Here is a 12306-nt window from a genome sequence, read left to right as displayed (position 1 = left end):
GCTGACAAATTAAAAAAGCTATGCCAGGGATGATCCCCCTGATGATGTACGAACTCTTAGAAGCAACCCCTCACAGGCTCAACGTAACAACCACCTTTCTGATAGTAATGAGGAGGGTGAACAGGAAGAATTGACTCTTAAACAGGCGTCTGAGCAATTAATGCAGGCTATATCCTTAACCAGATCATCTCTCACTGAAAAAATAGAGGACGTGCACACTGAGGTGGGACGTCTGTGACAGGATATGCAGGCCATGAGAGGACGCATTATGGAGGTGGAAACAAGACTATCTCGTGTAGAGGATACCATCACTCCCATGGAGGCAAAATTGATCAAAGTGGCTGCTCTATAAACGCCTGGAAACAAAAGGCAGACGATTTGGAGAACAGATTGCGTCGAAATAATATCCGAATTATTGGTCTGCCAGAGGGTCAGCAACCTGAGCACTTTTTAGAAGGCTGGCTCAAGGCCTCTCTGGGGGATGAATTCTCTTCAATGTTCTCTGAGGAGAGAGCGCACAGAGTTTCTACAAGACCTCTTCCTCCCGGATCTCCACCCAGACCTTTTCTGGCACGTCTCCTCAACTGCAGGGATAGAGATGCTATTCTATGTTTGGCACGGCAGAAAGGCCCCATCAAATTTAATAATGCTACAATTTCGATTTTTCCAGACTTTTCAATGGAGCTCCAAAAACAGCGGGCACAGTTCATGGAAATCAAAAAGCAACTTAGAGACAAAAATGTCATATATTCCATGATTTATCCAGCTCGACTCCGAATTGTCCACGAAGGTTCTTCTATATTCTTTACAGATCCAGCAGAAGCAGCTGAATGGTTACGAACTCATAAGGCGTCTAATGCAAAGGAATCCGAATGTACTCATAATCCAGCTAACTTTCCTAACAACTATGCAAGTGGAGCTCTCTCTGTGGGCGCCCAGTTCATCAACAATCCCGGAAGCTGAATCCAGTGAGGGTATCCCCTTTTCTATTTGATTATAGGAACACAAGACTTTACTCCTATACTGTTTGGTTTTTGCTCAGTTTTTTCTTATATGCTAGTTTTGTTTGTTATTTATGTAAAAGTCGCCGCCAGCAGCATTCTTGTTTTTCGTGTGATGTCTCTGAATTTTGCCCGGGTAATAGTGCACATCATATTTTGAAGTATAAGTATAGGATCTGAAATAATATGTATGACCTGGAATGTGCAGGGCATCAAATCTCCTTGGAAGAAAAGCATTTTCACAGATTAAGCGTCATCATACTCATGTCCGGAGGACTGTTTCCTCCGTAGTTCACACGTGCGCTATGCAATCCCGCCCCGCAGTGTCTTCTGATTTATTCTCACTACGGGGCTGGGATCTCGGGCAGGGCGGCCGCACAGGCGCAGTCAGCTAGAGGACGGGCAGCGCTCACTGCGCATGCCCAAGGCATGAGAAAAGAGCGCAGGCTCATTTGAAAACAGTGCTGAGGAGGCGGCGCCCGGCGCGCACAGGCCCGGTGTGACGGCTGTGCTGCGTCTGATTAGCAAGGAAAGACCCGCCTCCGGGAACATTTCAGGGTAAGAGGGGGCACATTTTATAAGTGATTATTTCAGCGTGTGCAGGCATCATAACTAAAAGAGCCACCTTGTCAGAATGCAGCATTTGTGCTGCACAAGGTGGCTCTTTTATTTACAAACACCTGAGGGGGGTGACAGGTTCCCTTTAAGGGGAAGTGGGAGGGATTTCTCCCCAACGTGCAAGAAGAAAAATGGGAGGAGATTTTAGAATCTCCAACTATGGTATCCCCATCAATCAATAACAGGATGACTCCGTTATATAGTTATATATAATATACCAATCTTATTTGACACCGATACGACTTTCAAAATGGGTCCATTCCAATCATCAGAATGTTTGCGATGTCACTCACTAGATTTTATTCCTATGATATGGAAGTGCCCTATCATTCTTCATTACTGGAAAGAGGTGACGTCATTAATAACATCTCTGCTATCAATTCCTGTTCCTCTTGAGCCATTGACCTGCTTGTTTGGAATATGGGATGAGGGGGCTTGGGATCATCATATCGGGGTTTTTCTACATGAGACGCTTTTTATGGCACGGAAGGTACTGGCGCTGCGGTGGATGGGCGGCTCATATCCGTCTCCCAGAGCCTGGATTGAATTGGTGAATTTGGTTATTCCATATGAACGTACATTGTACCAAAATAGAGGGCGTCCGGGCAAGTTTGAAAAAAATCAGGGGTAGATGGAATTCCTCTCATCTTACTCTATAGATCCATAGTGACCAGACATCAGTGCAGGGGGTCGGGCTTCTGGTCCCGGGGGCATCGCATGAAGAAAAGCATCATGCAAAGTTTTCTTTTAAGCGACGAACTAGTAGTTATTGTAATTGTTATAGTTTAAGACCTATGATTCCATGTTTCTACCTATATAATTTACATTATATCAGTGATTCGGTGTACACAATTTGCTACCCCTTTGAAACAATTCATAGACTATAGAAATAATATTTTGTTTATGAATAAAGTACACATCTTATCGTATGTTTAACAATGCATATAATCATCTGTGTTTTGTAAAGTATTCAACAATAACGAATGCAAATGTGTATGTTGTATGGTTTATTTTGTGGTTAATAAACGAATTAAAAAAAAAAAAGTACAATATCTCAAGAATGGACAAGAGCAGAAAAAAAAAAGAAAAATAACGCCTTATTCAGGAGAACAGCGGCATTTCACAAAAAATTAAAAATGACTAATTTTTGGGAAACGACGGGTCCTCTCTAACACTTCTCCCATTACTGGACAATAGGGAACTTGAGGACAATTACTGCAAATATTTTATGATCCCTTGAATTTAATTAATGGCACCTCAAGACATTTTTAATTGTTCTTCTGTTTCAGAAGACCAAACATCTAGTACCAATGTATTGGTGTAAGCAGCCCCAAGTCCCACCATATAAGCAGCAAATCAATCAGATGGACCAAGTAAGAAAAATTCTTGAACCCCCTCACCTCCCTCCAGTTTTGGTGCCGCTTCCCCAAACAAAATCAGAAAGGACAGCAATATTCTCATGAAAAATAGGTTTTATTACATTCCATATGTATATCAAAGGTTTCAGTAAAATCCCAGTTACCCAGCTGCCTTCAAATGGTAGCACAGTGTATAAAATCATTTGGCCACTAGTGGGAGCTATTGCTTAACACTTGATGGAGCCGAATCGTCCATGCGTTATATTGTAAACGCACAATCTGTGAGCGCTGGTAGAAAATGGCTGTACTCATATCCTCGTAGACAAATGCTGTAATAATAAAGAATATACAGGTCAACTTAGTGGATTTTTATTGTTTAAAATAAGAGTATTGGCCACTAGATGTCAGCATAACAAGCGAATTCACCACCTTCCTTTACAGCTTGCTGTAAAGATTAAAGCTTGAATCCTGAAACGCATTTAATTTGAGAGGATGATTATAGGTCATATCTATTATTTTTTTAAGATAGGAGAAATTATCCATTTCTAAATTAACCTATTGGTATACTAGGGTATATATATATATATATATATATATATATATATATATATATATATATATATATATATACTAGATGGCAGCCCGATTCTAAAGAATTGGGAGTCTAGAATCCATATATACTTTATTTATTCAAATGTAAGAATAATACAATTAATAAATAATAGTAAGAAAGAACAAAAAATGGCTGCACTCACCAGCTCTGCATTATTAGTATACTTTCTATCAGACCTGATCTTACGTGCGCCATCATAAGCTTTGGACTCTGTGTCATTAGTATACTTAACAGTGTCCATGCGCTTGCATCTATCCTCTGTACTCTTGTTAGCACGCTGTTTGCGCTTACGTGCGGCAGCGGCGTCGTTTTGCTCTGCATTATTAGTATACTTTCTATCAGACCTAATCTTACGTGCGCCATCAGCAGCTTTGGGCTCTGTGTCATTAGTATCCTTACTATTAGAGCTCATGTTGGCTAAGCTAAACAGCTTTAAGCGTGGTGGTGGCAAACAACAGGTTAATAAGAGGCAGTGTCAGGTAGTAGGAAAATAGCCAGTTAATAACAGGCAATAGTTCTTTGCAGGAATGCAGATATTAATAAATAGTCAGTTTACATTGCAGAGAAATTGCTGGGCAATAATGGACAATGTCCTTATGTGGCAAATAATAGAGCAATATACCCAATGTGGCAAAGAAGAGGTTAATAAACGGCAGTCTCTCAGTATAACAGTCAGTGAATAATAGGCAGTATATGGAGAAAACACCAAACAAAAGTTCAAAATTGGTGTGAAAATGTCACTGAACCACTTCACAACTAAATATATATAGTTTTGGTAAATGGTATTATCATTTTTTTGACGAAATTCGGCAGGAGCTTGAAGAGCAACGTCACTGGGCCCGCCTCCACGCAGTAGAAACTTGCTGTGAGGTAAAAATTCAAAAATCACACCAAAATGGCGGGCGGAGTGTGTCACAGTACGGCACGTTTCTGATTGGTCGCTCGCAGCAGGCGGCAACCAATCAGACACTGGACACTGTTGACGTCACTTATCTCCGCACATTAGCTCCGGACATTAGCTCCGCACATTATCTCCGCACATTAGCTCCGGACATTATCTCCGCACATTAGCTCCGGACATTAGCTCCGCACATTAGCTCCGGACATTAGCTCCGGACATTAGCTCCGGACAAAGCCACGGAAGTTGGCACAAATTGCAGGAAGTAGTATTCTAGGCAATTAATCTCCGGACATTAGCTCCGGACATTAGCTCCGGACATTAGCTCCGGACATTAGCTCCGGACATTAGCTCCGGACATTAGCTCCGGACAGGAAGTTGGCACAAATTGCAGGAAGTAGTATTCTAGGCAATTATATATTAGATATATATATTAGTATATATCATTTTTTTTTTTTAAAAGCTAAATCAAATTACTTTTTAAAAAGGAGAAAATTACTGAAATGCTTACAAGTCGTTCTTCACCGGGCTTTTTACAATAATTTATTGATATATAAGTGACTGCGTCATGGATAGATGAAAATAGCAGGTATTTGGTGATTGTCTTACTGAAGAAATTCCCACGTTCCAGCTGTTCTAGAACATTCTCTGTGAAAGACACATGTATTAGAATATCTAAACGTTACTATCCAGTATAGCTGCCTCAAAGGTATTAGCACAGAATGACCTGAAATTCCAAGGTGTAAGCCCACCAAATGGATGTTCGGCAAATCAGTCCCTGGGTTTATATATGGGGAAAGTCTGGATGACCATGTCACCACCCATCATCCCCAATATCTAATACATAACCCCCACCGGATCTCCACGCTGGCTGGTTACTGTCTGCCGCCATGAATTAGACTATTTGGGCAGCACTCCTCACTTACCGTGACATCCCACCAGATAGACAGACACATCAATTTCTTCAAAATCCCGAAAGATCTGATGAAATTAAAAATAAATTATATATATATTGATAATAGTATTGATTACACCACTTTCATAAAGCCAATTATATTCATCAGTAGATAGGTAATAAATATAGGAATGCTAGAATTTCAATTTTTCGCCATAGAAGCAGAAAACCCAACAGACCCCATTGACACTAATGCTGGTATTTTAGTGACTATGAAGAATCTGTGAAGGAAGCTCCAATGCAGAAGTCAAATTATCCAAAATCTGTCTGCAGTGAGCTCCCTCTAGTGAAGGCTGCAGGTAGTCAGTGTTCGCAGCAGTGGCGCCATCACTGTCAACTGAATAAAAATTACGCTGCCAATAATTCCGTCCCTCCATGTTTCCTGTATATAAAAAGGGAAGGAAAATAATGTGTAACTTATTAAATAAGTCTTACATTTTTCAAAATCTTAATGCTGACTGTATCCACAAAGTTGACAGTGCTCAGATCCAGGATGAGTGAGTGCAATGGCCATTCGTTGGACCCAACATTGTTTAATGTGGACTCCTCCACTACAACACGGTCTGTCTCTGCTTCACCTACAGCAGGGCTGCGGGGATAGATGTACTCCAGCTCGTGTCCCTGGAAAAAAAAAATGTGGATAAAATTAATGAACGTTAAAAAAGGAATATAACAGTAAATCATATGGATGCAGTTTATTTACAACCCATGAAATGTGAGCAAATGGGAGCTGCACCAATGAGTCTATTCACAAGGACCTACGGTATATGCAACTTGCAAAAATGTGACTAATCTGTACAACACATATCCATATGTTGATGAGATGATGGCCTGGGAACATACATTACTTATCCTGTACTGATCCTTAATTATATTAAATATTAATTAAATCGTATGAGAATCCTTATTATACTCCAGAGCTGCACTCACTATTCTGCTGGTGCAGTCACTGTGTACATACATTACTGATCCTGAGTTACATCCTGTATTATACCCCAGAGCTGCACTCACTATTCTGCTGGTGCAGTCACTGTGTACATACATTACATTACTGATCCTGAGTTACATCCTGTATTATACTCCAGAGCTGCACTCACTATTCTGCTGGTGCAGTCACTGTGTACATACATTACATTACTGATCCTGAGTTACCTCCTGTATTATACTCTAGAGCTGCACTCACTATTCTGCTGGTGCAGTCACTGTGTACATACATTACATTACTGATCCTGAGTTACATCCTGTATTATACTCCAGAGCTGCACTCACTATTCTGCTGGTGCAGTCACTGTGTACACACATTACATTACTGATCCTGAGTTACCTCCTGTATTATACTCCAGAGCTGCACTCACTATTCTGCTGGTGCAGTCACTGTGTACATACATTACATTACTGATCCTGAGTTACCTCCTGTATTATACCCCAGAGCTGCACTCACTATTCTGCTGGTGCAGTCACTGTGTACATACATTACATTACTGATCCTGAGTTACATCCTGTATTATACCCCAGAGCTGCACTCACTATTCTGCACTCAAGACGTCCTCCGGCGCAGGCGTACTTTATCTGCCCTGTTGAGGGCAGAGCAAAGTACTGCAGTGCGCAGGCGCCAGGAAAGGTCAGAGAGGCCCGGCGCCTGCGCACTGCAGTTCTTTGCTCTGCCCTCAACAGGGCAGATAAAGTACGCCTGCGCCGGAGCCGTGGCTGAAGATCAGAAGAGGACGTCTTGGAATGAAGATGGGAGGCGCCGCAGCGGACCAGAGACGCCCATCCGACCGGACCAGCAGCGGGACCGCCCCTGGGTGAGTATAATATAACGTCTTTTTCTCCTCTTTCAGGTAACATCGAGGGCTTATCTACAGAATTACAGAATGCTGCAGATAAACCCCTGATGCCGGTGGGCTTACCTCACCCGCGATTTTTGGGGTGACAGGTTCCCTTTAAATTGAATCAGCGCTGGGAACAAGCCTTATGTTCTCCTTCCATTGTACATACTTTCACATTTCCATCATTGCGATTTTCCTTCTCCTTTAACCCTTTCTTTGCCTCTTTTTCTGCCTTTTCCTGCAGTTGCTTCTTCTTCTTAGCTTCTTTCTTCTTTATCGCTATAAGCTTATCCACGTCAACGCCGCACTGTAGGAAGGAGACACGGCTTTCACATCGCGCACCCAGAGGAGGCGTTGGGCGAGGTATTAGGAATTTAAGCACCCACCATCTTTTTAACGGCATTCGCATATAATTCGGCGTTAGCAAAGTACAGAGTGCAGGACGACCTGAAGATCTTTACACCCGGGATCTCAAGAGCCTGTGCGGAATATAAAAAAACCAAAAAGGCTCATTACATGTATATTCAGCAGAGGGCGAGCCGTGCTGGGTGCACCAGCAGTTTACTGGTTCCCCTGGTGTATTTTCCTTCACCTCTGGGGCACAAAATTAAAAGTTTACTCCAGGTGAAACAAAATAATACAATTAGAGGCATCACTTGAATTTACCCTAAATATTACAGATCTCCCCACCTTTGACAACTTTGTTAGTCTGACTCCCACGGATTCTGGAAATGGAAAGGTTGAAGAGCGCCCCCTAGTGAGATTTTCTGAGTAGTTGCCCCATTTACATCAATATGGCGGTTACGCTTGGGTCACCAAAGCGCCATTTCTCAGGATGAAAAAGAAAAAGCGAAGGGCGCCAACTCTTATTCACAACTTCATTGTCAGGATCTGTGGGGGGTCCCGGAAGACAACTACCAATCAAAGAGGAATGGCATGTGATATCCCTTTAAGATGGGATCCCTTTAACAAAAGAAGTAATCTGTCTGCAAGTCAGAAGAAGTTTGGCTGGGCTGATTTAACCCCTAAATATCGGTCGCATAGTGTGCATCCTATATTGTGGATAGACTTTGCTTTTACATCACTTTACCTGCTTATACTGGGTCACATCTCGGTAAATATCTGTACTGGAAACTTGTCCAAGCAGTGAGTAGTGAGGCCTGTAACGGAGCAGATCCCCAAATATTACACTTGTAGGTGATCCCAAACATTTTTAAACCCAGTCTGATACTCCCAACATATCATAAAGGTTTTACATAGGACTGCAGGTAAACATTCTACTATATCACAAGGCACAAAAAGAAATTCTGTAAGGACAAACTTGACGCTGCTACATCCGCTGTTAAATCTGTGCATGTTCATGGTCCAATGATCTGTACTCACCATTGTGTCCTGAAGATGATGGTCAAGAGGGAAAAGGCCACTGACACCCCCAGGCCCAGGTCCAAATTTAGGAGAATTGTAGCTACAAATGTCACCAACCAAACCATCTGTAAAGTGGGGACATGGCAGGATAAGATGTCCAGCTCCAGGGCACATAGGGGGAAAGGGTTTAGCCCTGAATACGAACATGTGCTGCGCAACTAAAGAAAACCTATTGTTCTATGGAAAATAAGTGACTAAAATAAGTGAGATGTGACGGAGATCATCACCTCCCCTTATAATGCACCCGAACCTTGAGGTTACAAATATTCCTTCCATTCTACCAACCAATTATTTCTTACCAGGTCGATTTTATTTGATCTCCATAACGCAGGAATATCCATGAACTGCTTGTAGATTCCCTTTAAATTCACAACCACCACTGATGCCAGTATAGCCTGTAAAAAAAAAAAAAACAACAAAATATATAGATACAGAATTTAGCCTAAAATTGAGGATTGACCATTCACTTAAATTCTAGTTGTAAACAAGAGTTCACTGACATCATGTTGAGAACTTAAAAAAATAATTAAGAAAATGTCATTTAAAACTTCAATAAAAAGAAATAGAATAAATAATGAATGAAGAATTGAGGAACAAAGGCTACTAGTTAAAATTCTGAAACGAAAACCTAAAGCAATGATCTGGAATATAAATTAGTCTGCATGCAACGCGTAGGCGCATGTTCACCAGGCCACTAAACGGACAAACTAAGATAGAAACAAAATGAACAAGTTACCCTGCAGTAAATAATTAGCTGTAGTGCAGAAAAAAAGGGTACTTGGTTAACAGAATTTTGATCAAAAAAACATAAAAGCCATCCCACCGTGTCAAGGTGACCCTATTTGGGACGGTCCTAACCTCACGTATTATGTTTATTTAGCTCCTCCTGACTTGGTATCCATTAGTCGGGGGTCTCGGTTGTTCTCGGCTCTTATTCACATTTACGTCAGTTGACATATGCTAAGGTTTTAATACTAGAGGTTAGGACTGTCCCAAATAGGGTCACCTTGACGCGGTGGGATAGCTTTCACTTTTTTAAATCAAAATTATGTTAACTAATTATCCTATGTTCTTTTCATTCACTATTGCTATTTATTTACTGCAGGGTATTTGCTCATGTTGTTTTTTTCTTTTTAATTGAAATTCTGCCTCTTGGCCACTAACCTAAAATAAGCGCGCCCTCTCCTGGACTTGCCATCTTTTGCTGGATAGAGTCCAAAAATACGACTGGTCTAATGTTGCATTTAAATGTAGAAGCAAAAGCGCCATTTAATTGCAATTTGGATTTTTCACCAATATCTTGATTCCTGCAATTACAGTGTCCATAAAGATTAATATCCAGCTTCTCGCTAACCCTGAAGGGCACGCTCTCGCTTGGTAATCTGCACTTCGCTAAAGACCCATTTGAACATTAATAATATTATGATGTGATGCCCATACAGTTTGCATATTATCGATAGCATATGGTTTTCGGGTAGATGCACTTTGGACAACAATATTTATTTTTTAGGCTAGTTATAAAATACGATCAGATGACGCACAAACTGATGGATGCCGTGTGCACAGACGAATATTGGTTTACCCGTAAAACAGCTCATAAATCTCTATGATACATTGTCACGTAATACTGGACTGAATAGAAGAATAATACAAAATAAATAATAGAAGTGTATCCACTATACATTTATATTGCAAGGTCAGAAGATTTATTATATAACTTTTACATAACAGAATGTTACCCCATGATAATGTTCTTCTCTAATTTTTAGAGTGTGTGTTATGTACACAATACTTTCACGGCTCAATATTCTTGCATGAACAATAGCTTCACTTGGGCAGTCGTTGTACAATGCCTCATTCTATCACTCGTGCAGGTTTAACTAACCCAACTGGTCCAAAAAAATAAGCTCAACTACAGAAGCCAAAAATACCATACTAATAAACTCACCATGACGAAACTGAACTCACTTTTGGCAGGGACTCAAACAGCTCGCCAGCCTTAAGAATGATGATGAGGATAACCAAGGAAGATACAGCACCGGCTATCTGACCACAGAGAGAGAAAACAGTTATATGGGTGGTCAGATCCAGGAGGGCAGCTTTCTGGCTTTAAGAAACAGTAAAAGAAATATAGAACAAAAATGTGGTAGTCAGTAGTAGTTACTAATTTTTAAACAAGCATAGGGGAAAAATTATGGAATCACTCCATTCTGAGGAAAAAATTATGGAATCATGAAAAACAAACAAAAAAAAAAACACTCAGACACATCACTAGTATTTTGTTGCACCACCTCTGGCTTTTCTAACAGCTTGCAGTCTCTGAGGCATGGACTTAATGAGTGTCACACAGGACTCTTCATCAATCTGGCTCCAACTTTCTCTGATTGCTGTTGCCAGATCAGCTTTGCAGGTTGGATTCTTGTCATGGACCATTTTCTTCAACTTCCACCAAAGATTTTCTATTGGATTGAGATCCGGACTATTTGCAGCCATGACAATGACCTTATGAGTCTTTTCCAGGAATGTTTGCACAGTTTTTGCTCTATAACAGGATGCATTATCATCTTGAATAATGATTTCATCATCCCCAAACATCCTTTTAGCTGATGGGATAAGAAAAGTGTCCAAAATATCAACATAAACTTGTGCATTTATTGAAGATGTAATGACAGCCATCTCCCCAGTGCCTTTACCTGACATGCAGCCTTATATCATCAATGACTGTGGAAATTTGCATGTTCTCTTCATGCAGTCATCTTTATAAATCTCATTGGAAGGGCACCAAACAAAAGTTCCAGCATCATCACCTTGCCCAATGCAGATTCGCGATTTATCACTGAATATGACTTTCATCCAGTCATCCACAGTCCACGATTGCTTTTCCTTAGCCCATTGTAACCTTGTTTTTTTCTGTTTAGGTGTTAATGATGGCTTTCGTTCAGCTTTTCTGTATGTAAATCCCATTTCATTTAGGCGGTTTCTTACAGTTCGGTCACAGATGTTGACACCAGTTTCCACTCATTCGTTCCTCATTTGTTTTCTTGTGCATTTCCTGTTTTGGAGACATATTGCTTGAAGTTTCCGATCTTGACGCGTTGATGTCTTCCTTGGTCTACCAGTATGTTTGCCTTTAACAACCTTCCCATGTTGTTTGTATTTGGTCCAGATTTTAGACACAGCCAACTGTGAACAACCAACATCTTTTGCAACATTGTGTGATGATTTACCCTCTTTTAAGAGTTTGATAATCCTCTCCTTCATTTCAATTGACATCTCTTGTGTTGGAGCCATGATTCGTGTCAGTCCACTTGGTGCAACAGCTCTCCAAGGTGTGATCACTCCTTTTTAGATGCAGACTAACGAGCAGATCTAATTTGATGCATGATATTTTGGGGTATGAAAATTTACAGGGTGATTCCATAATTTATTCTTCAGAATTGAGCAAATCCATCATTTTTCCCCTATGCTTGGTTAAAAAAAAAAAATAACCATTATTGACTACCACATTTTTTTGTTCTTGATTTCTTTTAGTGTTTCTTAAAGCCAGAAAGTTGCCATTTGAAATTATTTTAGTTTTGTGCTGTGTCTGTGATCTGCTTTTTTTTTTCT

The 12306-nt window shown here is 40.7% G+C and overlaps 1 protein-coding gene across 3 annotated transcripts in view; it reads right to left on the bottom strand.

Annotated features, from left to right (window-relative positions):
* Positions 1-3073: 3073 nt before the first annotated feature.
* Positions 3074-12306, bottom strand: part of LOC138647381 (solute carrier family 26 member 6-like) — a 29690-nt gene continuing 20457 nt past the window's right edge. For all 3 annotated transcript variants that reach the window (XM_069736335.1, XM_069736337.1, XM_069736336.1), the window contains 10 exons: positions 10666-10743; positions 8997-9092; positions 8656-8762; positions 8363-8432; positions 7659-7751; positions 7442-7579; positions 5879-6064; positions 5415-5469; positions 5000-5136; positions 3074-3306 (listed from right to left, as the gene is read on the bottom strand). In XM_069736335.1, coding sequence (XP_069592436.1) covers positions 3286-3306; positions 5000-5136; positions 5415-5469; positions 5879-6064; positions 7442-7579; positions 7659-7751; positions 8363-8432; positions 8656-8762; positions 8997-9092; positions 10666-10743 — 981 coding nt within the window. In that variant the 3' untranslated portion in view covers positions 3074-3285. The remainder of the gene's footprint in view (positions 3307-4999; positions 5137-5414; positions 5470-5878; positions 6065-7441; positions 7580-7658; positions 7752-8362; positions 8433-8655; positions 8763-8996; positions 9093-10665; positions 10744-12306) is intronic.

This window comes from Ranitomeya imitator, chromosome 8, assembly GCF_032444005.1.
Source record: "Ranitomeya imitator isolate aRanImi1 chromosome 8, aRanImi1.pri, whole genome shotgun sequence".
NCBI classification, from domain to species: Eukaryota; Metazoa; Chordata; class Amphibia; order Anura; family Dendrobatidae; genus Ranitomeya; species Ranitomeya imitator.
This window is presented reverse-complemented; position numbering and strand designations above follow the sequence as displayed.